The sequence below is a fragment of the Phaethon aethereus genome, assembly GCF_964289735.1.
Source record: "Phaethon aethereus genome assembly, chromosome: Z".
NCBI classification, from domain to species: Eukaryota; Metazoa; Chordata; class Aves; order Phaethontiformes; family Phaethontidae; genus Phaethon; species Phaethon aethereus.
The window spans coordinates 3,923,962-3,950,849 of NC_138577.1; the positions used below are offsets into that span (position 1 = coordinate 3,923,962).

General features: G+C 40.7%; 1 protein-coding gene across 2 annotated transcripts in view; it reads left to right on the forward strand.

Annotated features, from left to right (window-relative positions):
* LOC309415756 (dymeclin) overlaps window positions 1–26,888 on the forward strand; it is a gene marked incomplete at its 3' end in the record, with an annotated part of 207,666 nt that overhangs the window by 109,806 nt on the left and 70,972 nt on the right. Inside the window, exon 13 of one of the 2 annotated variants that reach the window (XM_082013362.1) lies at window positions 8,308–8,472. The exons of the other annotated variant lie outside the window; for it this stretch is intronic. Within the exon in view, the coding sequence (XP_081869488.1) occupies window positions 8,308–8,472 (165 nt within the window). The remainder of the gene's footprint in view (window positions 1–8,307; window positions 8,473–26,888) is intronic. 2 annotated transcript variants of the gene reach the window in all.

Below are 26,888 nucleotides of genomic sequence, written 5' to 3' on the forward strand. Positions count from 1 at the left end.
TATATGTGCCTTCCAAGTAACGGGTGCATGTGGGTGATTAAAGGCTTCGCTCTTTGTCTGAAACATCAGTACTGAATAGACAGTCCCTCCCAGCTCTTTCATATCTTTTTTTTTTCTTCCTTATGGTCATCAGCTCCTTGTGTCTGCTTCTAATATACAAACCCTTCAGTTCTTTTTGATAGAACTTCATCTGTGCAGAGGTAATTTTGGCCTTTCTGTATAAGAATCTCATGTATTTATTGTTTGATTTTTTTTTTTTCTTCAGTCTATCAAGCATCTCCAGAACTTGTTTGGTTTTCATTTCCTTGCCCTCCTTCACTCTAAATTCTTCTATGCATAAAGATAATACTCGTAAGCCTGTCGTGTACATTTGGCCAGTACTGTGACAGAGTGCTGCTTCGGGGCATGGGAACTTACGTCTGTGACACATTATCACAAGTAATCGCTTCTTAAGTATTTAAATAATTTTCATGCTTCTCTGTTCTGTGTTGTTGTGGTACCTTTAACCCTATAATGATCCCTCCCCTCCAAACTGCTGTTTTGCAATAATGTAATTTAAAATCCTGTCATCACTCTGTGCTTTAAGTTATAAATTTAGTTTATCTGAAAAGTAGGCCTGCAAGAATGAAGGATTTTTAGAAAGCTAAGAGAAGTCACCCTATGACTTAGATTAGGAAGTTAGGTGGGGATCAAGGAGAAAGGAAAGTACCAGCAGTGAAAAAGGATCAGGTCAGGGATTACTTGAGAACTGACACACACGCATCCATGGGACCGTGGTGAAACACATCTGAGAGCACTGTGAGAGTTGACCCATGCCATCGCAAGACCACTGTCTGTTGGGTCACATCTGGAGATCCAGGTTTTGGGCCCCTGGACATAGGAAAGGTGTTGGTAAACTGGAGCAAGTTCAGTGGAGGGCTGCTACGATGGTTGGGGGCTGGAGGACTTGGTGTGGGAGAAAGGGCTGAGGGAACTGGGCTTGTTTAGCCTGAAGAAGAGAAGGCTTTGGGGCAAGGCTATGGCAGGATTTCCAGAGAAAGGGTTATGAGGCCTGATTAGCAGCTTTCCCACACGTAGGAGGAGGTTACTGAGAAGAGGCAGCCAGGCTCTTTATAGAAGTGTGTGACAGGAAGATGAGAGAGAATGGTCATCAACTGAAGTCAGGAGATTCCAGCCTGATGGAAGACGACAACTTTTCATGGTCAGGGAAGCATTGACAGAGCAGTTGTAGAGTCTCTGTCCCTGGAGGCTTTCAAAACCCAGCTGGACAAAACCCTGGTCTGGTCTGAATTCAGGGTTAACCCTGATTTGAGCAAGAGGTTGGGCTAGAGACCTCCTAAGATTCCTTTCAACCTTAATTATGACTCTAAGAGAAGAATAATTAAAAAAAAAAAACAAAAAAACCAAACACAACACCCCACCTAAAAACAACAAACTGCTTGAAGGAGAAGGAATTGTTTTAAGTGTTCAGGTATGATAAAGGTCAATACGATCTCCGGCATCCCCAGTACCTACTTTTATTGTACCGTAAGCGGCTTAACTGTGCTAACAGTACAGTGGCAGAAACCCACCCCAAAGAACTCCAAACCACCTTTCCATGGATATATGCAGGTCAATCTTTCCTAACAGTCTTGGTACTGAAAAACAAATAGATACTATTCTTTCTGCTGCAGTTCATCGGTACTGCAGTTCATCGTGTCATCAACAGCAGAGTTCTAAACAGAAATGAAAACTTTAATCCAAAATTAGAATTTTGGATGATGTGTATGATGTATTTTACTGTTGGCAAGAAGGCAGACAGGCTTTTGATGGTTTGCCTTTCTGCTGTTTATCCTGTATGAAATAATATTAATAAGTGATATTTTAGGCAGAGAATAAATTAACCTTTCTCATGGAGTGGATGATCTAACAAGTTGTTGTCATTATCGATGTAGTATTTGAGTATAGAATGTATTTTGGTTCAGTTTATCTTTGGGAACATACGAGTAACGACTAATAGGACTTCCTAGAACACAAGTTAGCTAGCACGAACAGTAATAAAATGTTCATAGCATGTCACGACATTCTCCTCATCTGTATACAGATAGTTTGGGGTGCTGACTAACAGGTGCTAGTTTAATTAGCTTATGCTTTCATTGTTTTGTGGGGTTTTTTTGTTTTTAAAGGCTTTCGTATTGGCTTTCCCATAGAGTCATGTTGTAGCATAACTCCCTTTTGAAAGTGATTAAGTCTGCAAACTCAGGGGAAGATGTTATTTGCTGTGCATTTTTCAGATTCTGCCGCAGAAACAATATGACCTAAATATTTAATCAGGCTTAGCAGAATTGGCTTTTTTTATTACTGCAGATTGATCTAGTTTCTCTGAGCTAGTACATGTGGCGTGTATGTCTTCAAGACCTTACTTTTTCTCAATAATGTTAAAGATTTATAGCCTTCATAAAATCTGGCATGCACCAAGAGGAAGATTCTGAATTACAATTACTTAAACATTAGCACTGGGAATTTCTCTTTTGAATCCTGTATATGCTGTTTCAGGCTAGATTGTATTTATAGAGGGGTTAGTGAATACTGGTTTTATACCGCTTTTCTATACCCTGCCCAATTTACTTCATTTCTGTGTTGTTAAAAAGATGTTGACCTGGTGGTCTTTATGTTTCTGACTTTGATATATTTGCTTTAAAATTGCAGTTGACTACAGTAGAGAAAATACCAACTTTCTGGTAGATAAATAAGGAAGTAAGTGGCTTTGCATGCTTTGCTTAGGACTGTTGTCTCATTCAAGTCCTTAAAATTTTGGATGAAAATAATTAATGTAAGCATATCAAGAATTGCAGCACTTATTTTCTAACTCTCTTATTTTTGCTAAGCGTTTAGTCTGTGGCTGTAGCCTTGTGTACACGTCTTGAATTAAGTGGAGTTTGAGCTAAAAATTAGAAGTGGTGTGATTGCCTAAACAAAAACAATTGCAATGACCGTTAAGGACGTTTGAATTTTCTTCAGACAGACATGAGAAACAGTACGTTTGGAAGAATCTTTAGCAAAGCCTCGTTTGTTTGTTGGCTTGCGTTATCTGCCCTCAAAGGGCTTCCAGACAATCAAGGAGACTCAGTAAAGCTGCAGGAAGCCATGGCATGCTGTTGTGCCCTGGCAGCCAAGACGACAAACCACATCCTGGGGTGCATCAAACTCAGTAGACTCAGCTGGTCAGAAGAGGTGATGATCCAGCTGTATTCCGCGTTGGTGCGGCCTCACCTGGAGTACTGCGTGCAGTTCTGGGCCCAACAAGTTAAGAAGAATGTGAAGGTCCTTGAATGCATCCAGAGGAGGCCAATAGAGCTGGTGAAAGGGCTGGAAGGAATGTCCTATGAGGAGTGGCTAAGGGGTTTGTCTAGTTTGGAGAAAAGGAGGCTGAGGGGCGACCTCATTGCTCTCTACAGCTTCCTGAGGAGGGGATGTGGAGAGGGAGGTGCTGAGCTCTTCTCCCTGGGATCCAGTGATAGGACACATAGGAATGGTTCAAAGCTGCGCCAGGCCAGGATTAGACTGGACGTTAGGAAGCATTTCATTACAGAGTGGGTGGTCAAACCCTGGAACAGGCTTCCTAGAGAGGTGCTCGATGCCCCAAGCCTGCCAGTGCTCAAGAGGCATTTGGACAATGCCCTTAATAACATGATTTGTTATCAAATCATGTTGTCATCCCTGAATTGGTCAGCCAGTTGGATTAGATGACCATCGTAAGTCCCTTCCAACTGAAAATACTCTGTTCTACTTGCGTGGGATGCGGCTCTGTCGTCACGCGAGCGGCAGTTCAGCTCACAGCTAACCTCCACCTCCCCAGTGGCTCTAGACATCAAACTCCCAGTGTTCAAAGTCATGTGTGTTTCTTTGATGCCCTTGTTTAACTGGTTGTCACCAGAGTACCTTTACTGATTAGGATTGTCCAGACTACATGGAAAGGAAACCTTTCTTTGCCTTCATCAAGTCTGCACTAAATTTCAACTAAGTATAGATATATTGGGTTAATTTTTGTACATACATAAAAATTGCATGTTTAACTGACATGTGCCTGGGTGACAGGCAGCGAAGGGTGTGTACAGGAAGGGTCTCTGCCCTCTCTGAGGTCAGAGTGATGATGAAAGCCTTCATTTTAACTGCTGCTGGTTCAGACAAATCTAAAAAGCTTTCAGGAAGAGAGGACCAGTGCTCCAGGAGATTGATATAAGCAGGTGAGTGTATCCTCACGGCAGTCAAGTGTAGGCATTCACCTCTGAAGATGTATGAGAACAGGCTGTCCTTGCAGGATGGCAGCGGGAGGGACGACTCCAGAGGTTGGGGAGAGTTACAAGGAAGAGCAATTTCCCTCGTGAGCAAATTTCCTTTTTTTTTTTCTTTTTCTAAACGAGGGATTTTTTTTCTTTTCCTTTCTCTGTCTCATTTACCCAGCCAATACGCAAGCTTCCTCCCTGCCGCCTTGTTTTATACCAGCTACTGGGCAAGGTGAGGCAGTGCTGGGATCAGGGCAGGAAACATTTTCATGGATGCAGTAGAAGATATTCTCAAGTAGTCCATAGTTTACAAGTCTCTCCACAGATGTCAGGTTCTCTAGGCTGTCTTTTATAGTGTCAGATTGTTTTAGGTATTTTTTTTATTCAAAACTACGCATTATTCATGGTTAGCAAATGAGCCTTTTCTGTGTTGGCTTTGGTGGTTTGTTCAGTTTTGGTCTCTTTCTTTCAATGCCCCAGCCGCTATGTGTAGTAGAGAAGGTGAAAAAACAAACAAGAAACCCACAAAAAGCACCCATGGGAGTGAGCCCTAGGAGACTTCCAAATGCTGCTTTCTGACTTCAAAAGGATTGAATTTGTTGCTTTGACTTGAATCCCTGTCACTTTTGCGCACCTTCACTTCTTTTAAAGATGTCGTTGGGTTTCCATGTTCATGTTCATTTCCATCCGGTTCATATCCTGGAATCGCAGCTGATCTGGTTATGAGAGATGGGTGGTTATACCAGATAGAGAGGATCTGATTACTTCAGTCTCCACAATACTGATGCTAACTTCTGTTGGTTTGGATCTGAAAACTTTGGGATTCTGTGGCTTTAATAGCCATGGCTAGTAAAGACAAAGAACGTTAATAACTTAAAGTCTAATGGAGCATATGGAATTTTTTTCTTTAATAGGTTTAAATTTCCAGAGAATATAGCTATGGTAATATTTGTGTAGTGAGACATTAGAGGAGTTTTATTATTTTCATTATGAGGAAAAAAAAAGTTTATGTAAGAATATTATTTTTTTAGTTGGGATAACTCAAGTCCACTCTGACTTATGTAACCAGACACTCTACTTTTTAGCTGTTAGAAGTTGACACTAATGTTTTTGTCGTAAGAGGGAATTATAATCTTCTTCTGGAGTGGGATTTTAGTACAGTATGAGATGCAGTTTTGTCCTCGGGGTAGACGGAATACATGAATAATATGGTGCACACACGCCATCAATCAAATATAATGTTCTTTATTTTCTACAATATTGCTTTTTCAAAATTTTCAGCCCTATATTGTAGTTGAAGATAGCCTTTTGCTGTAAAGTAAAAATAGTATGCCCCATAAAACATACAGAAAACGAAAATTTCAGTAACATGTAACTCTAGATGTAGCGGCTGCTGGAAAACTAATTTCTGGTGGATCAAGTAAGTCTGCTTTCAAACTCAATATCCACAGTTAGTCAGTGAAAGTTGAATGCAAATTTTTCTTAATGTAGGTATCTGTTGAGGGCTCTAAGCCTTGATTTTACTCAGGTTTAGCTTAGCGGATTTAATATTGGAGATGCTTAGTCTTTGGTATCGTGTAAGCCATGCTCGTCATAGAAAACGCAGGTTTATGGGATTACGTTGTGCTTGGTATCGCGTTAAAAACACCTTAAAAACAAAGTAAACAAGTTCAACTTTGAAAATAGGAATGGCCTTGCCCTTATTACCTGAAATGGTGAAAGGGAGGATTACAGAACTGCACTGGCCACCTTGTATAAATACCCAAGAGGACTGGTGACACTTGAAGGCTGTTTTTCCAAATTGTGACACTTGAGGAAGTGGTACCTTCAGCCAGCAGCTCCCCCAGCACCCGGAGCTGACTCTGAAAGCTGTCTGCCCACGGGAGCGGTCCCATCAGCGTCAGGATGGCATGACGGCACCGAGGCTGGCAGCATGGGCAGTGCTGCTGGCACGCTGGTGCCTACAGCCTCATCCTGTGCTCTCTCAGCAGGGCACAAAACCTCTGGGTGAGGTTTTTGGGAAACTTCTCCTCTGTCACGTGCTGCATTCCCATACAGTTTGTCAGTTAAGCCTAAATGTGGTCGCCATGCTTTGGGGATCACGTCTTGTTCTTCCTGTCTGTGGAGGGCACTGGCGGGGGTCAAAGATAAGTGGTAACAGAAGGCGCCCTCAATTTCTTGACGAAAGTCATAACAAGATTGAAAGACTGGAAGGAGACCTATACAGGCTTGAAATAAGGTACAATTTTTCTAGTGTCAAGGCTGGTAAAATACACTAAATGAGAGTAGTGGACTCCTGACCATCTAAGTATAAGCAGCAACATTCTAAAGGATGCTCTTTAATCTGGTTTTGGAAAAAATTCTGTGGCCTCTGTGTATAGCTGGAAGGGCAGGCTCATGTGTTGAGGGTTCCCCTCGGTATGGGATCCTGTAAATACCGTTCTGTATCTTCTCCATCCCTGGCCTGTGGAGTGAAGAGAATAGCCTGTGTTGCTCAAAACATGCTGTGGTCAAAAAAAAAAAAAAAAAAAAGGCATGATGGCTTAAGAAATTGCCTCCTTGGAACTGCTTCCTCTCCTGAAAACTAGTATTATCTGCAAATGAAGTGCCAAAAGACCCAGAGTGTTCCTCAACTTCCAGAGCAAAGGTAAGTGACTGACTGGAACCCAGTAGTGAATGCTATTTAAACTAAAGCAATGGGAGATGTTGGTTTTCCTAAAGCCTGGAGCCCCACTGATTACACCCAAGGGTCAGCTGGGGGTGGCACTTTTTTCTGTCCTGTTCTTTGCCCGATGTACACGAATAATTTGGTCTCCCGAAATAGTGTTTTATCCACACATGACGATGTCCAACAGAGGGATTATAGAGACATACTACCTGTGAAATGCAGACAGTTGGGGTAGATAACCCGTTGGCCAAATTTCAACCGATGAAGCTATGAAATGGTGGGGGGTTTTATTTGGTAAGGAGGTTACAGCCTGGAGTTGGGATGTTTGTTGCTTCAGGCTGCAGGATGGAAGGCAAACAGTCTGGTAGAAGCATCTTGATGCTTAGGAAGAGCTGTTGTCTTTATCTCACAGTGTATTAGGCTGCTTAAGGTACTTTCTGGAGGACTTGCCGCACTCTGTACTCTGGGCAGAGTTCCCCTGTGGGCTGGGCTGTCACACGTGCCTATTGAACACCATTATGCAGTGTTTGTATTTTCTATGCAAAACCTGTAATAATAGATGTTTGCGGTTATGTGGTGTATGTGCTTCATAGTTTACCATTGATGCAGTTCATTGCAGGTGAACTACTCTAATTAGTTTATTCTCCTTCCTATTAGGAGTGGGAGGATATCCTGTGAATAGGCATAGGCAATGGCTCTTACTCAAGAGCATTCAGAGTTGCTTAGGATGAATACTAAATATTTTATTGATTTCTCTGTAGTTACTGCATGGAAGTGCTTGTAGTTTTTCACGAAAAAGCTTACTAGGTCTTAAGCGTGTAACTCAGTTATGACAAAGCACCACGTTTGAGGAGCTAGAATTAACTACAGGAATACTCTACCACTGGAATCCCAGGCTGCGAGAGCAGCTCCCAGCAATCAGTAATTCTGTGTGAATTTTTTCCCTTAAAGTGAGATGTCGGTTTCCATGAAAAGCAGTTAAACTTGTGAATACTCTTGGAGGTTTTTTTTTATGATAAACTTTGTAAACCAGGTTCAGACGCATGCGTTTATATTTTCAGGGCAAATTGAGAGGGGCAAAAAACTTTTCTTAATGCATTATCAACCCAAAAAAAGGGGGTGGGGGGGAGAAGCCCAATTTCTTTCATCTCTAACGTGTGAGAGTTGGCGAGTTCCCTTTGCGGTGGTGGCAGAACAGGCTAACAGATCCGTCTGTCTTTTGAAACTGTTGTTTTATGTCAAACTGCTCCATTGCTTACTTGGCATCTCCCATTGACTCTTGGCACAAAAACCAAGGACGTGAAACCATGAATTAGCTTTCTTAAAGGAAAATACCTCTCTTCTGTTTTTTCTCCCTTTACCCTTGTCTTTCAGTTATACCTGCCGCCACTTGCGGAGATATGTCTATGTCTTGGACAAACTGTATTTCCCCCACTCTCACTGCTCTACGCTGCAGCATTGCTTCTCGACCCTCAGTGACAATGGAGAGGAACTCTTGTCTTTAACTTGTTCTCACATTCTCAGATCCTATGCTTCCAGGTTATTAACCTCTGCTCTCCATTTACTGCATGCTGCATGCTCTGTGACTGATCTGTGCATGTTTTCCATAAACTGATGAATAACGGTCATGTCTAAGGGGACGGTTTGTGTCTTTATGGCACCCTTTCTGTGGGTCCTAAAAAGTGTGGTAGAAATGGGAGTCTAATAATGGTTTGGTTTTGTGGTTTTTTGTTGTTTGGGGTTTTTTTTTTTGTTTATTTAGAATACAACTTCTGAAATTAATGTGTGGCCTTTGGAAGTTTTAAATGCTTTTAATTGTTAAAGTATTTTAATCCTTTTCCAAAGCTTTGACACAAGAACGTAAGCTGTGATTCACAAAGCTTCCATACAGTTACGTAATTTGCTTGGAATTAGTGCAGAGATAGAAGTTGTCTTACATACGTCTGATACTTTCTTCACACCCATTCTTTCAGTAACGTTGCCTATCTAAATTGCTTTTCAAGAATGGGAACGATAGAACTTTTCCCTCAAGTTCTGTAAATTGTCATGACACTCAATGATAAATTAAGAAAGATCTGCCTTTTTTTGATACGCCTGGTCAGTGTTGATTATACAGAATAAGAATGGTGAGAATCCATCAGCCCAAAATGACAACATCAAATCCTTGTTCATGATGCAGAATTCAGATGCTCTACAGAAACTGTAAAATGGCGGCAATTTAAAAATAAATTCTACTTGCAAGACCCAAATGTTTTCTCTAAGCTGTTTACTCCAAGTAAAAATCTAAGTTTTACTATTCCACTGTTGATGCTGCGGGTAATTAAATATATTAACCAAGCTGCTAGACCCTTTAGGAAAACAAGAGCAAAATTGCATGACAGAATTGATCCGAACGTGGAAAGCATCCGGGCTGGAAATGCAGCTTCCCAGCTAAGCCAGCATACAATAGCAATAGACCACACAGTAACCATAAGTAAAACCAGCTTGATTGTCAAGGGAAGAAAATACGGCATGCAAGCTGAAATAGCTCTTTTTGTACAAAAGAGGTTTTATAGTAGTAGTACATAATGATGGAGAGTTACACTGAAGGATCTCAACAGGAGATGAAAATCGAGCTGTCCCAGGGGCGTTCTCCAAATTAATTTGGAACAGGGGTACGGTATTAAAGTAGGCAAAACCTGAAGATTTCAAAGGCATTATTTAAAAACGAGTGATAATAGTGAAGGCAGTCCACACCAAAACCTTGTTTAAGATGCAATGTTCTACATCGAAGAGCGATATCCTGAAAACTTAAAAGAAATGGCTTAATTATTCCAGCTTGTTTCAGTGAAATTTGGGTAACTCTTCACGATGGCAACGCTACAACATTAAGTTGACAAAATCATCTTTGGGAGACTAAGTGCTACTCCGTGGGTGTTGCATCGTTCCGGTGGCTTTATGGATGAAAATAAGCCCTGGTAACAGTATGCACCTTTTCATATGACAAGCTTGTGGAGTTTTTAGGGCAAAAAGTTCATCTAGTTGGTCCCCATACTAAAACTGATGGAGAAATAGTTTACTGGCATTACTTTCTGAAGTGGCAGTTACGCATCAGTTGAGATATATTAGAATATATCGGTCTGGGAGATCGTAAAAATCTCAAGTTTTCATTACGGGCAATCCTTTCGTGAGCTAGAAGGAGGACACAGTATTTGAAATAGAAATTGCTGCTTGAAAAATATATAGGTGGTGGTTTTTAGTGGCTAATTCTCTGTTGTTGTTCTGGTAATATACGATGAGAAATGGGTGTGCTCAGGAAACTTGCCTGCAGAAGTCTAAATAGCATAAAATACAGTGGCGTAAGTGGAGGTGGCAAAAAAAGTGGGGTTTGTGTGAATCTGTGCATCCATCCTGTATTAAGTACTGCAGTATTTTATCCGGTGAACAGATCCTGCTTAGAGAAGAGGTGGAACGCATAAATTACTAGAGGCAGAGGATAATTAATTATGGCGATTTATAAATTGCAACCCTCCCATCCAGGCCTCTTACTCCTGGTAAAGAATATAAAACTTAGCTGTGAGCAATGGCTGGTCTCTAACGCTGACCTGATACCCCTAGATGATGTTGCCTGTCTTTAGACATCCCACAGAATTTAGAGTTTTTATTACTATTTTGGAACATTTTGTGTGCAAACATGAATATGTACGTGAACAGTTGTACCTTTAATTTGGAGGTGGGGAGAGGGACTGAATAAAAGTAAAACAAAGGAGAAAAGATGAAGGCAGCTTCGGAATGATGACACTGACTAATTAGTAGTAGTTAATAACCACTTTTCTCCGTTAAAACACTTAGAGAAGCGTGTTTGTGCTGGTGGCTGATAACGGTGTTCGCATTTTCAAGGTACCGTGGATTTGTTTAAGATTCTGGTGGGGACCTGTCAGATCCGTAGGCATCACATCCCACGCTTACTGAACAGCTCCCCCCGGTTAAAGTGGGGGCGAGGGGAAGGAAAATAGTGTATATTCCGCTATCCCACAGCACCAGGTCTCCAGGCAGCTTGAATTGGGATTTAGTGCCAGCGGTGCTTTTGGTGGCTTTTCTAAATTTTAAAAACAGAGGAGACACAATACCTATTTTATTATGCAATGCATTAGCATAGCATAAATATTGAGCCCGGGATTGTAATCTGTCACTGCTAGTGTCTGATAATTCTGTTGTGGCTGTGCTATTTATTGATTATTGCAGTAACCGTGCTTCGTGATATGAAATACGTGCTCCCACTCTTACCATTATGGTTTCCTTTTGAATTGCATGTTCATCGCGTGATGTTTTAATGCTCGTGTGTGTTCCCTTTTTGTTTTAAACCTCTTTGGGTTGCAGTCAATCTCGGGAAAATTGTTTTTGAAAATGAAACTGGCTTAGTGCATGTACTGGCAAAAGGCAGCTAACAAGCAATGATTTGTTTTGGGATGCTGAACAAATTAAGGACAGTTTTATTTTCATAGCTAGCTTGACATTGTGTGTGTGAAAGCAGGAAATACGGTTTTGCTGAGCCTTGTAAATTGAGTAAACATGTTCATGAAGCGGTAGAGCAAAAGGAAAAATTATATGGATTCATTTGAATTAAGTTTTTTTTGCCCAGAGAAAGACAGACAAAGAAACATGATGTCAAATTTACACAGTGTACCCATTTTGCGTATCTTTAATTACTTAACGCTAGGTTTGTTTAAGCAGCAAAATGTACCTAATAAGATTTTAATACTCCCTTTCAGAAGTGTTCTGGCACATTGGCTGAAGCCTGTCGAGGATAAGCTTTGCAACCATACTCCTCCCATGCCATCAGAGTCGATGGAATTACACAATTACATTAATTTAAGAATGTGCAGCCTTTGCGGGATCAGGGCCTTGGAGGTTAGCTTTGAAAAATACTGTGAATTACCAGAAACGTTTCTGTTGCTGCAACATGATGGTGAAGTACTGCGTAAAGCCAACTTGCACTCCTTAGCCAGTTGCCAGCTCCTTTTTGCCTTGGAGCGTGAGCTGTGCTGGGGCGTCGGGGCTGGACCCGAGGAACGTATAGACGGCCCTTTGTCCCCCTATGGATTACTGGCCCGTCCTTCAGTACGTGCAGGAGAGGTGTCAGAGTAGCATCCTTGAAAACAGCTAAAACATTTCAACTGACGTATTTTCTTTGGCTTTAGTCTGTGAAGGGAAAGTGGGGAGAAACATGAAGCAGATACGTTTGTTATTGAATCTTAAATGGCTTTTGCGTGGATTAATGCAATGTGGAGAAGTACATCAATTAGTATTCTTTCAAATGGGTTTTGACTGGTGTGAATTTTTTTTTCCTGATTACATAGGTCATCTTGAGCAGTTGTCTGCATTCAGTTTTTAAGCAGTTCATATAAAAATCTCACCCTAAGGTAGTGCAAGTACAATAGTCAGTACATCAGCCTTGCATGAGTACTAGCTGGGTGACAGAAGATCAGGGTGTTCTTACCAAGAGCCCCTTCAGCCTCCTTAAAACGGGTCCTTTTCTATTTTTCTGCTGTTTCCAGTTAAAGCACTCCTAGTTATTTATAACTTTTGAAAATAATGTATATCACTTCTGATACTTGCTCTGTGTGATATTTTAAATACGAAGCACCAAATGTCGATCCTTGCTTCACTGGGAGCTTAACCCATGAGAGCTGATGCTGTGTCCCTGTGTAAAGAGAATCAAAGCATTATTGAGAAATAATAACAGTTACATTACAAACATCTAGTAGGTGGGACAACATACAAACACAGCAATCAACAAGATGAGCAATGTTATTTCGACTTCAATGATCATTTAAATGGGAAGCTCTCTGTTTGGTATCACACCTTGGGTAAACACGGCTGCCTCTGCAAACAAGTCTCTCAAACAGAGTGAAGCCAGTGCAGGTAAGCTTCTGTCCAAAGTGGTGTGTGAAAACAAAAATGTTGTTGTAAATTGGTGTAGGCAGATGAAACTGGTCGAGAATAACGGCTTGCGTTTTTCATGTTTTATGAATAACCCCACTTACGTCATAGGACTAGAAGTAGAATACCAAAAATGGCAGAATCTGGACCCATCACAAGCAAGAAACAGCTTCACTTCATTTATCACTAAAGCAAACTAATTTCGGAATGGTAGATAATTTAGGAATTGGTTGGGTTTTTTTTCCAAAAAAAGTCGTATTTCTCCAGTTAAAAGGTCTAATGATTGTAGTAGATTTAAGTACTTTTTAAAAATAAACTAACTTGATACTCTTTTTTTGACGATACTGATAAAAACTTTTTTTCTGCAGGACATTTTAGTAAGGATCAGCACCTTGCCTCTAAAACTGGCATCTGACAGATGAGTCTGTAGGTGCTTTTCCTTTTCCTTTCTTTTTTGCATTCTGCTCCCACAAGCAACTATTCCTTGTGCTCCGCTCAGCATCCTGCCAAGCCAGAACAGAGAATGAGAACAGAGTTGGTACCCAGTCAGGGATTACAGTATCGTGCGTTATCGTAGCGTATAATTATGGGTTGGTTGGGAAATTTTTCTTGTTACTGGGCAACTCCTAATGTCGGAGTTGGAGATTGTGCATTTTTGTGAAAATTAACAAAATTTTTCTCTTAACATGGTCACCTGTACACTGCCAAATTCCAGCTGCTGCCATTACTGGTGTTTAACCTAAAGATTTCCTAATGGGTTTAATATTCATTGTTTTACTTTTTATTTTCAATGCAACCCAGTGCTGTGGGTTGCTGTAATGATCGTTGATTTCAATGGTTATGGTACGTGTGTTTTAAATTTCAGTCCTAGGCAGACCATGGAACAGCTGACAGAATGTAACTCACTTGAGAAGTAAGAATAAGCAAAAATGGGCAAAGGAAAAAAGATACAATCAAGCTACATTAATATTTCCTGGAGGATGCAGGCTGGCTTGATAATACCAGTATGCTGGAATTCCTATAGAGCAGCCTGTGAGTTTTTATGGAAACTGTTCGCTGAGCTTCCACTCGAGACGTTTTGTGTGGACTCGGTTCCCGATCTGGGATCACAGGTCAGGAGATGAGGCTTTTTCTTTGGCCGCTGCGATGGTGTGGAACAACATTTCCCTGAAATCCAGCTCATTTAATTATTTTCCTTTGGGAAAAAAATAGAATTAAAAAAAAAAATGGCCAGAGATCTGTTGAATTAATATAATTAAATGTTTTACTGCTTTTTTGATTGTGATTTTTAGTCAGCTGCTGATAATTTTATTGAAGGGTTGGGGTTTTTTATTATGGAAGGATCACTTTACACTCAACATCGTGTGACTTGGCAGAGGGGAATTGTTTATAAATAATTCTATCACAAATTGTCTTCGTACTGCACAGCATATCGATCAAGAAACCAGTGAGATATAAAATCAATGCTGTGGGTATTCGGTGGGTGAAAAATGGCCTAGCTTGTAGGTCTCAAAATGCAGTTTAACTGGATGCTCATCAAGTGTGGGTGCACGTCTGTTGGAAACCCTCATGGGCTGGTTCGTTAACTCCTACCCTATTTAAATAATGTATCGAGAGTAGTTTTTAGGGAAGCAGTGATCAATGAAGGGGAAAGATTGTGGGTATCAAAAAGAGACCACCTAAGCTGATGCAAGCAAGACGTATTTTCATAGAGCCGGTAAGAATTTCATACGTGTAGGTCACACACATTCGGGATAAGAGGTCCAGGTAGCATTGACTTTGAAAGGACTTGAAGTAGTCTAGGGCAGTTTTATGAATTTACTCTGAAATTATTTGGGAGATTGTGGGTAAATTCTGTAATAAAAGGGTCCTTTAGTATGCAAAAATATAATGGGCTCCAGTAGTTGGAAATTGAAGCAAACCCAGTTGAGACTGGTTCATATTTTTTTACATTGTGGATGATTCACTGGAATAGTTTAGCAAGGGCTCTGGATTTCCCAAGATTGGAATTTTTAAATGAAGTTGGATTTTTTCCTAAAAGATATGTCCAAGTCCAGCCACAGCTATTGGACTCGAAGGAGGAAGTAGCTGAGGGAATTCCTATGGCTTGTGTCAGACAAGCTGATCAAAGTGGCTTCTTTTGGCATTAAAAATCAGTGCTACAGGCAGATTGCCATGCAGGATTTTGTTGTTTTGTTTGTCTAACAGATTTATTTAAAAGGCTGCATTTTAATCTAGAATTTTCCCATTACAAATATTATTTTCCCAGGTAGTATCCCCCAGGTGATCTGATCCAAACAGTACAAAGCAACACAAGTTGCCAAAACCCTACATTTCTCATGCCCAAAAATATTAAATTGAATGGGAAAAATTGCAAGAGCTGTGTTCTCTCTATATAATAATCTTTATTCCTCCCACCCTGGTAAAAATTTATCACAGACATGACCTAGATGCATTCCACCACATTAGCATGTGAAACTAAATCACATCTCGATCAGACGGAATTATTTTTAATTGAATGCTTATGAGCCCACGTTCCCATGAGATGAAATTGGAACAAAATTACTTTCACACATTTCCATTGTAGCAGTATGTTCAGAGTCCGGGGGTTTGGCGTTCGTACGTAATGTCTGGCAATTAATCAGGATTGAGGAGGGTGTCTTATTCTTTTATAAGTATGTAAATAAGCTATTGTTTGGAGACTAAAAAGAGAAATATTCTGTAGCTTGCCTGAAGAGTTCAGGAGAATGCTAATAAAATGAATGTCAGACCGAACGTAGTTTAATCGCTTATAGCTGAAAGCAGAAGGGTTTTATGCTCACATAAGCCGATCTTCTGCTGAGACCAAAACACCTTCCTGAGCTTCAGTTCCTCTGTAGTATCTGCTGACTTTCCTAGGGTGCCGAACATCACCTCGCGGGTGCCGAACGTCACCTCTCCAGCAGCTTCGATAAGTCATCGTCACTGGCAGCATGGAGGGCAGTGTGGGGATTCCTGGTTTTGTCCACCTAGGTTACCTGGTTTGGTTTCCCAGACAGTATTGCATGAACTTTGGCTAGTGAAGGCAACTTAGTAAGATGTGTAATTATTGCCTAAATATAGAAAATTATCCACTTAGAAAATAAAAAACATATGTTATTGATTCAAAACATCTTCCAATTAGTCAAATTAGAGCACAGATTCTCACCAAAGCTACATTTTGGCTTATGCAGAAGTCCTCTTCATCGTGAGCCCTTGTTGCAAATCGACAGACTGTAGCTGTGATTCCAGCACTGATCATGTTTGGATGAAACTAGTGGAAAATGCTGACTGCAGCTAGAATTATCACAATTGATAACTGTGATTAAGATGTTCCAACCAGAATGCCTGAAGTTAAGTACCAGAACGTATACTTTTTTTGCTTTTAAATACGGAGGCGTATCTACACCTTGCAATGAATTGAGAACTGAATGTTTAAGCCATACACGTGGATGTCTAGAGAGAGATCTGGGTGTCTACCTGCAACTGGGTAGTGCCTTAAGTACTAAAATATTTCAAGGAATTTTGCAAACCTTGAATAACAAGTGATTCACAAGAACAGCGGGAGAATGGTGGAACGAATAACTTTGCAGATGTCTCTTGGAGACAACAGGTACAGGTGATTAAGGGATTCAAATCATGCACGTGAACCATGGTGATAAATGAAGTTTTGGCAAAGGACTTGGAAGAACAGAAGTGACAAGATTGATGATGTTCATGTAGGAGACAAGACATTGGCTTTTAAAGTTGGAGGCAAAATATCCCTCTATATAAAATATATACAATCTTAGTTCAGCAGTGATTTTTAATCAATTAACCCAATAATCAATAGTGCAGATAAAAAGGGAGGGAAAGAAAAAAACAAAAAACAAAACAAAAGAAAACCTCACAACATACTCTTAACATTATAGGTGGCTTTCACTGGAAATGTAATTTGCTTAGTGGGATATTGTGCATAAGACGGGTGGCTGAGTAGTCTCCTGATTTTGGGCTGATTGTGCAAGCACACCTGCTTGTTCTACACATACCAGATGACTTCAGGATACTTAACGGTATGTTAGTTTAAAAGTGGTGAGTGCAAGAAATAAGCCTTATATAGTAAAATCCAGATTTTTTTTTTTTTTTTTTTTCCGGTAAGCCCAGACTGTCTCTAAGCAGATGTTGATATGCGCTGCAGAAATGTTCTGCACAGGAGCCACAGGGTTGAACTACTTAATGAAAATACCTGAGAGTTTTCATTTTCCTAATTAATTGCAGCTCCAGGTAGCATGAGTGTGGAAAAGGATTGTTGTTTTCGTTTGGGTTTTTTTAATTTTAAGTCTCCTTTATTTAATATTTTATTAATAGTATAAGTGTTTAGAAGCATCATCCTCACGGTTCTCCTTCTGGAGTAGTTCTGGGTGGTCTCTCAGCTGTCCAGCCATTTGATTTAAATTAGTGATTCTCCAGCAAAGAGGCAAGTGCCACCAGTGATGTGTTGTAAGCACGTTGCAGCGAAGGCGGAGGCCCCAGGGGGAACACGGACACGGCGTCTGCACAGCCCCTGGGCAGGACGGGAAGCAAGGGAGCAGGCCGGATGGAAGAGGGAACGTTGCCGCCCTGTTTAACCAAGGTGTAGCTGCTGAAGGCTTGGAAGCTGGCATCCGGATCCGTTCATACTGATCTAAATGGCACAAAACATTCCAGTTTTGCAGAATTAGTAACACTGTAAGAACTATTTCGTCTGTTCTTTTCATTTCCAGTTTCTAATGAGAACATCAAACTGCAAGAACTGTCATTTCTTCTCACATTTTGGTATCGCCATTCCTCACCACAGCCTATTTGACCAAGAAATGCAGAGGTGGAAGAAGAAAGAGGGGGGTGGAGGGGAGGAATTAGTCAGCTTTTTATTTAATCCTCTGATTTAAGTTGTGTAAGGAGGTTTTGGATCCCCACTCTACAGCAGGATGCAGGGGTTGTGAGCTGTGAGCTATTCTTAAGTGTTTTTTGTTCTTTCGTGTTTGTAAGCTGAATTTGTGAGAAAACAGTGATGAGAATGCTCCCACTGCACCAGCCACAGATCAGAAAAAGCAGTGGGAGAGGAAAATAAGAACAACTGCAACTGGTTTCCAAAGATGACTAATCCTGCAGCCCCAGTGTAACCTCCAGGACAGTGATTAGCGTTTGGCTTTTCTTCTAAATGCTGGAAAAGTTTTCTGGGGCGTCAGCCTCGCTGAATACTAGTTCAATACGTGTACACTAACAAAAGAAGATTTTAAAGTTTCCATCTGATGTTCCTGTCTCACGTACTTGGTTACTTTAAATACTTCTAGGTGCATAATGTGCAGTATCACATCTCATCTATGTTCCTTATTAGTTATCTGAACACTTTTGTGAAATGAGGGAAATCCAATTTTGTACGTAGGATAAAGTAAGGTACCTCTAAGGGAAGTGACCCATCAGGACAGTTTTAGTGTCAGGAACAGTGTAATCGGGTTTTTTTGACTTCCAGTTGGTGAAAATTCAACTCTTGCATTTTGTAAGCTTGCACAGATTGAAGTGCAGTCCAGCTTAGTGGTCTTCCTCTGAGAAGTGAGCCTCAGAAGAATCTCTATCCCACTGAAGGCGGACCTCTACCCCCACTGCCTGTTAGACACCACTAAAGCTCTTGGTATGTGTTTGGTAGTGCACAGTCCTACGAAGAGTTGTGCTTTCTTAAATTAGAGTTCCACGGTCAACTCTGCTGTGACCACTCCTCAGTTTTGCAGAATAGTTTTAAGAGAATTCAACATACATATTTTATGTTTCTCCACAGCATGAGAAGATGCAATTGCTTGCTTTCAATGTGGTGTTCAACCAGCAGAATTTAAAAATCAAATCAGATCTTTCTGTTGCTGCATTCTTCTCATTAATCACCAAGCCATCCTCTTGCTACTGCAGGATTTTACCCTAAAATGTATTTCCTGTATTTCCCACAGTGCTTTGTAGTGCAGTTGTGGCTTTGATGAAGTTTCTACATTGATTTGCTGTTAGTTTCCAGCAGGCAGTATTCCTTGCATTTTGTTTTATTTTCTGGCTTTAATAAATGTTTAGCCATGCTTATGGTGACTTCAGGGAGTCACCAAATGGCTGAGGTGGGAAGGGAGCTCTGGAGATTGTACAGCCGGTTGCCCAGTCTGCGTCCACTTGATTTTTAATATCTCTTAAGGATGGTGACTCCACAAACTCTCTGGGTAACTTTTTCTTTTTCCTGATGTTTAAATGCAATTTCCTGTATTTCAATTTGTGCCCATTTCCTCTTGTCCTTTCTCTGGCCACCACTGAGTCTGGCTTCATCATCGTTACACCCTCCTCTCAGATATTGGTACGATATAAGTCCCCTCGAGACTTCTCAAAGCTAATCAGTCCGAGGTCTCTTAGCCTATCTTTGCATGTCAGACGCTTCAGTCACTTAACCACCTTTGTGGCTCTTTGCTGGACTCGCCCCAGTATGTGCGTGTATCTGGGGAGCCCAGCACTCCAGATAAGGCTTCCCCAGTGCCAAGCAGAGAGGAAGGTTCACCTCCCTCGACGAGTTGGCAACGCTCTGCCCAACGCCCCCGTGGTGCTGTTGGCTTTCTTTGCCGTGAGGGTGCATTGCTGGCATACGTTCAACCTGGTGTCCACCAGGACTCCTAAGTCCTGTTGGTCGGCCCTCAACGTGCAGGATCTGATATTTCCCTTTGTTGATCTTCATGAGGTTTCTGCTGGCCTGTTTCTCCAGCCTGTCCAGGTCCTGCTCAGTAGCAGTGCATCCATCTGGTGCATCAACCGCTCTTCCCAGTTCTGTATCAACCTGCAGACCTGCTGAGGCTGTACTCTGCCCCACCAGCCGGGTCATTAATGAAGATGTTAAAGAGCGTTGGCCCCAGAATCAACACGTGGGGTACACCACTCCTGACTGGCCTCCAGCTGGACTTTGTGCTGCTGACCGTAGCTCTCTGAGCCCGTCCATTCAGCCAGTTTTCTGTCCATCTCACTGTCCGCTTATTGAGCCTCTACTTCATCAGCTTGTCACAACGTGGCTCAATTTGAAAATACTATGATTATCTTGATTTTTCTTCTGAGCGCCATTATACTACTTGTATATTTACAAATTGCTTTAGTATCTGGAGTACTTTTGGCCTCAGATTAATCCAGATTACACCAGCAGGGTTGTGAAAACTTATTTTTGCACACCTTTGGTTGTCACCTGGGCAAATTTAAATTCAGAAGGGTATTTGTATGTGCCTAGAAAGCCAAGTTGTGTCTCTTCCGAATATCTGTCTTTATATCCCATTGTAATATGTTTGTGTTTGGTTCCAACTCCAACCCAAGGTGGAGGGGAATTAACATCCCGACCCATGAGGGTTGTACTTGCTTTCTGTATTGTATCAAATAGAAAACTGATAGTGTTTGCTTTATCATTATTAGGAAAAATTCCTTTATGGAGAGAGTGGTCAAGCACTGGAACAGGCTGCCCAGGGAGGTGGTGGAGTCACCATCACTGGAAGTGTTCAAAAAATGTGTGGACATGGCACTTGGGGACATGGTTTAGTGGGCATGGTGGTGTTGGGTTGATGGTTGGACTTGATGATCTTAAAGGTCTTTTCCAACCTTAATGATTCTGTGGTTCTATGATCATCGTGCTAATTCTGTTCTTGGAAGTGTTTTCTTTGCTGTGGGAAAAACACAGAACGACCTGGAACATAACACAGAATTTTGTCTTTTCAAAAGTACATTTTGGGAAGGGCATTTTTTTAGAATTTGGGAGGATTTTTGAATTGATAGAGGCAGAGAGAATTACACAGGGGAATAAGATGTATAAAACTGAGTGGGAGGTAAAGCGCAAAAGCACAACCTCTTTTCTCTGTGGGAATGAGGTTAATTTCCAAATAAATTGAAGACAATGTAAATCTAATTATTGTGCAACTTGAGGGACTGGGACTTAAAAAAAATAATATATCATGTTGGTTTTTAAGATGGAAAAATATTGCACAACTGCAAGTATGCTGAAATGAATCCTTAAATCAAATCTGTATCAGTTTTCCCACCAATCCTGAGACTTGAGTGTGTTTGAAGGCAATAAAATAACCTCTCTCTAGAATGACAAGTTCGGTAGTGAATAAGGTAATTTCGGATGACAGTGTGTGGGGGGGAAATAATGACCTTTTTCCTAGTGAAAAAGTAACAAACAATAACTTCGGAGCGTTACCTAAAATAAAATCTGGTTTCTCTTGCATAAGGGATCTTTGTGCCCATGTAACGTTTCTGAATCTTCCCAGTAATGTCTGTAACACCTTTCTTAACTGAAGAAGAAAATTAAAAACCCTGACAAGCAGACTACAGTGAAAAAACATGATTACATTTTCACTCTCTGAAGGTTGGATTGTGAAATATGGGTAAGACGTGCTTTTTTTGCTAAATATGGGAAGTATTTTTATAAAAGATGAAGGGACCATCAAAGACGGAGCTCCTTCAGGATGCTGACAAGCCTTTTCCTGCTGTGAGCCGTGGTCATTTTGATCGCACGCATTTCTCCTTTCTGAGAGCAGTACTGGTGATGGAGACAAAAGCTGGGTGAATTCAGTACTCCAAACATTTTTCTTTCCTTAAAGGCTTCCAGATGATCTGTTCCAAAACTGTCATCTTCCTGCAATGATGAGTAGTTTAGAGCATTTCAAACAGTCTCTAATACATTTCTAAAATTATGTTCTATAGATGCTGAAGACCACGTTATGTTCTTGATACATGTATGCCGTACTCGGGCGTTGCATTTGTAACCGATACTGGTTCTTGCTCTATATTTGCACAGGTGGTTTTTCTTTAAGAGCTGTAGAACAAGGGGGAGAAAATCGCTGAACTCTCCAAATTTAGGGTGCGGTGTTAGGAAGGTCAGCTTTGCTGTTCATAGTAAAGATGCACGGAGAACGAAGCAGGTGGAAAGCCCTGTAGTTATTTCTAACACATACGTAGGAATGGGCATGGGTGCAGTTGAGGGGCTCTAGCTACTAAGAAGAAAGAGATCAAGAAATAAAGAAAAAAGTAGAACAACAGGAATTAAGAAAATGCCATGGGCTGGCTTCCCAGGACGTTGGTGCAGCACTGGTACTGAGCTGGGCAAGGCAGGCTGGGGCTTCCTAAAGCCAAATTAACCTCCGTGTGGATCGTTAATTGTAGCTTTTTCCGTAGCGAATTGAACTCTTCATTGAATTCTGAATTGAATTCAGTAGTGAATTGAACTTCGTTAATCCCTTGTTTTGTTCAGCATCCGCTGCTGGTGGATTCTGACTGGGTATTAACATCACTTAAAAAAAATTCAGTGTTCTTGATGAACGCGTTTTCTTTCGATGACGCAGATACTTTTCAGGATGAAAAAAACTGGTTTTTATTTTCTATCTATTTTGACATGAATTTTCCTTTGGAAAGAGGTTTATTTATGACTGGCTACATTTTGCAGGTTTATATCTAGGTACAGAAATGCACAGAAATTCAACAAAAGGGATTGATGTTGACATAACAATGAAGGAAGTAGACAATTTTTACTTGTGATATTTATTTTTAAAGTACAGTGTTGTTATGCTGTGACAGGAACTGTTTAGTAATAGAGATTAATCTTGGTCTTGGTGTTGAAAAGTATTTAATATATTTGACATTATCCTGCTTTTTTCTTTTTTTTTTTTTTTCCAAGTAGTAGTAACTTCACGTGAAAATTTTTAAGCAAAGTATGTATACCTGCATATCAGTGTTATTTTCAGACAGAAGTAATATTTCCAACAAATATCTCTCTTGGAGGAAGTTGTGTGTATCTGTACGTATGTGCATACATTTAAGTTACACTAAATCTTGTAGCGTGAATTTTGAGTTCATTATAAACACTTTTAACAGAAAGTTCTATTCTCTGTTCCTTTCAATGTATTTCATATCCAACATGATTTATTCAGAAAGGAATGCGTAAGTAAAATCTGAAAATTGCCTAGAAATTCTGTATTTGCTGGTTTGAATAGACGCGCCTGGGGACTTGCAGTTTGTGTATCGAGAAGGAACATCCTTCTGAATAACTGCCTGGTGAAATTGTAGAGGAATGAACAAACGGCTGCTCTGACATTAGCTTTTCAGTAGGCAGCTCAAACTATTTCTTTTTTTCATGCCTGGAAATACCGTTAAAACTAGATTTTTAGAGCCAAAAATCACTAAACAAAATGGGTGGAGGTACTCTGCGTGGAGGTACTCTGCTGAAGAAGGTTGTAATACACCTAAGTCGATATATTATGTTTTACGCACTTAATTGCATTAAAAAAATTTGCCTTGATCAACATTGAAATTTTGCTTGAAGTTTAGGAAATAATAGATTACGGTTGTCTGTGAAGATCTAATTCAGCATCTTTGTTTCAAAAACAAAACCAGAATATTTAATTAAGTGATTATGTATTGTTTTTTGTTCTGAACGTAGTTATTATTCACTGCTTTGGGGTTTTTTTACATCATTTTTAGTCCCTGTGTGGCCTCAGGGCACACTGAACACATACCATCTAAACTCTGTCTGGAAGACAAAAAAATATTAATTTCCTTAATTAGTGATATTTTTAGATCCCATGGTACTCATAACAGTTTCTCAGTGGTTCTTCTTCACAAAGAAAATACAAAATAATTATGGATTTGGATTTGAAAAAATATTATGAACAGTTATGGAAGTTATCTACAGATACAAATGCCTGATCTTTCAAATTTTCTTTCCTTATGGGGTTTTAGAAGCCTAGAAATAACCTCATTGTTATGCAAGAGACACTTTTTGCATCAAAGGTTGTTTGGGAGCACATCTTAGTGGTGAGACTTATGTCTGGTTTGAATTTTTGCTCATTTCTGTGTAGAGTCCTGATAGGTACAATTGATTTTCTTTATTTCCTCAAAAAAAAATGCTTCCAATTCAAAATTTGAGAGGTTTTATGTCGATAGGGTAATTAAACTAACCATAGTGATTAGGGAGAGGCATGTAGATGCTTTCCATGACCATTAGTGGCATACTGCTGGGACCACCATGGAGGCAGGAGGACGTGATCGGGAGGGACACCTGACCGAAGAGAAGGTCAATGGATGAGAAAAACAATAAAACTTATTCCTGTGGAGCAAGGATGGCAAAGAGACCTTTTAGACAGGGCTTTGAAGAAGAAGAAAGGGGGGAGAAAGGAAATGAAGGCTTAACACAAAACCAAAGAGAAAAACCAGTATTATCTGCCTACAGCACGATAACGTGTCCTCCTGGCAGCTTGTTTCTTGTTCTACTGCTTCAATACTGAAACTCAGTTTCATGAAGTTAGGACAAAGCCGTGATACTATTTCCAGGATTCAACGGAGAATGCAATGAACGATTCATTTTAACCATGTCAGGGCACGGGAAAGCCGAGCCCGCACCGCGCGGGGCTGCTGTAAGGACGGGGTGCGGGTGATGTGCAGTGCCAGCGGTGAGGACTCTCGGTGACAGAAGCACAGTTCAAGATTAGTCTTTTGCTTAAGTCTTAGCCTAAAGAGGGCTGTTAGCAACGCACATACCCTGTGATCATCTGCGTATGGCATGAGTCTGTTAACTCCTAATGTGGATCCAGATTCTTTCCTTGGGAGAGTGAGTAGAGAGGCACAGCAATTTTCTTTGTACGTGTAGCAAGGACCCAAATACATATAAATACATACGTACACACACACCCAGTGCATTTGAGCAAAGCCATGCCAAATAAAAGCTGCTCAAAGGATAAGGATTTGGACCTTAGGTTGCATGGCGTTGATGTCTTTTTAATTTTCTTCTTGTTGTTTCATTGTTCAGAGTCTGTCTTAGGATTTTCGGGTGGGAGTTTTGCTCAGGCTGCTTTCTTCAGCAATTTCCTCTGATTCTCACCCACAGAGTTTTGTCCTAATTCAAGACAAATGTCTTCTCTCAGCAGCTATGAAACACTTAGCCTATTGAATTAAGAGCAAGTGGATGAAATAGAAATATTGTGGACCCTATTGCCCATTCAATATTCTTATAAAATATTAACAGGACAAACACAGGGAGCATTGGAAGGAATTACATTCATGCTTTGAGACACCTAAAGCAGATTCAGGAATATTTAGCTCAAAATAAACCTTGTAATTAGTCTGAGCTTTACAAATGTGTTTTCTGTTTATCCTGGACAGCATACATTTCCCGCCAAAGCTTTAAGCCTTCCTGAATTTAGTTTGCCTCTTGCCACTCTCTCAGTGAAAAATACCGCAGATTCGCGGGGGGGTTACATCTGTAGTGGAGCGCAGTCTGGTTATTGAGTTTATACCTTAATGTGACGTGGAGTTAGGAAGATGATGTTTCTAGGTAGTGCTCCTCCTCTTTGCCTGACTCTGTCCTTTAAGTGGAATTACAAGGACGGTATTTGGCATGCCAGACAAGAGGAGAATGAGATTATCTGTACCAAGATACGGGGGAAGGAATTTGCTGCTTTCTGTTCCTTTTACTCCTCTAGCGATAGGAGCATCGGTTTCCCAACAGTCGTTGGAAGGTGGCCATGAGCTGCCTAACAATTTATGCCTTCGGTTGAAAAATACATTTCCCGCTCTCCGCAAATTAAACTCTCGGCTTACTTTTGTAAATATTTACTTTTGTCTCACCACATCAAATTCCTTGCTTCCTTGTTTTTTCTAGTCTCTTTGTCTTTTTGATTCCATTTTAGCAGGAAATCCTGTTTGTTATGAAAATCCTCCATTAATTGTTCTAAGTTGCTTCTGAATTTGCTTATAGACTGTTGCCACAAGTGTATGGCGACTGAATGTTCTTCTACTTATTAATAAGAAATTTTCTTTAGGAGACAGAATTTGCAATGTCTTTATGGCACATGAATTATAGATCTCTGTTCATGTGTAAGCAGTGGCAGATAAAAGGATACTCTTTAAAATTAATGAGAAGCTTTTGTAGTGAACTAAAGGTATCTTGAAGTACTTCATTTATTATGACCAAGTTTAGGACTTTAGAATTAAAAGAATGGTCTCTAATGCTTGCTGTTTAACAGGAAGATGGGATACAAATAATTTGTTTACCCAGGTTGCATTAAAATCATTTGCGGTGCTTTGGGATTTGCCCTGACACAGCAGGCAGCAGAGGCGCACAGCCAGTTTTCAAGGGGATGCTCTTAGATTTTTGAGAAGGCGCTAGACGAGAAAAGTCAAAAAAAGCCTGATCACCAACCAGCGGTGTCAGAATGTGGCAATAGCAGCCTCACGTGGACCTTTTGCTACCTGGGAAAAGCCCTTTTCATTCCCTGATCCTTTAAACACGCTGATGGATAAGTCCGTTGGTAGCGCCCATACAAACCGTTTCATTTGCATACGTGACCTTTGCGGAGATTGCGCACCCTGAGTCTTGGTTTCACATCATCTCCACAAGCCAGGTGAACCTAATATTGAATATAGCAAAGCTTTACTCAGCAAAAGTTCATGTCACACTTCTCTTTACAAGATTAGATAGCTATCAAGTACATTCTTATTTTCTGCTTAGCAATTTGATATCTTAATTGCTTAGCTTCTCTTTCCTGGATTCCAAATGTCTCCCAGGCGTTAGAGTTGGGCTCCAGTAAGAGCAGCGTCCCTCCATGGAGTCAACTGCCCTGCATAGCCCTTGGAGTCCTCCATGGCTATTCTCTTGCATTATTTCTATTTCTGTGCCGTTACAGCTTGGATAATTCACATGTGGAATGCCTCAAGGGCTCTTCAGTAGACATGGGCATTTGGGTACTTAGTGATTTTTCTGCACTTACTCATGTTAAATGGATTTCTCCCGGGGCCTGGTTCCTTACGTGCTTACAGAGCACTTCTCCGTCGGCCACAGAAAGGCTGCTCGACTGCCCCTGCTGCACTTGCTGGCAACCAGTCCCCCCATACGGGACTATAGGACAACGCATTGATTATATTTCGTATGAAACGGCACGGTGCGTTTGTTTTGGTGTGACCTCTCGTATGACCATACATGAACCGTTTTTCGAGCAGATGAGCGATTC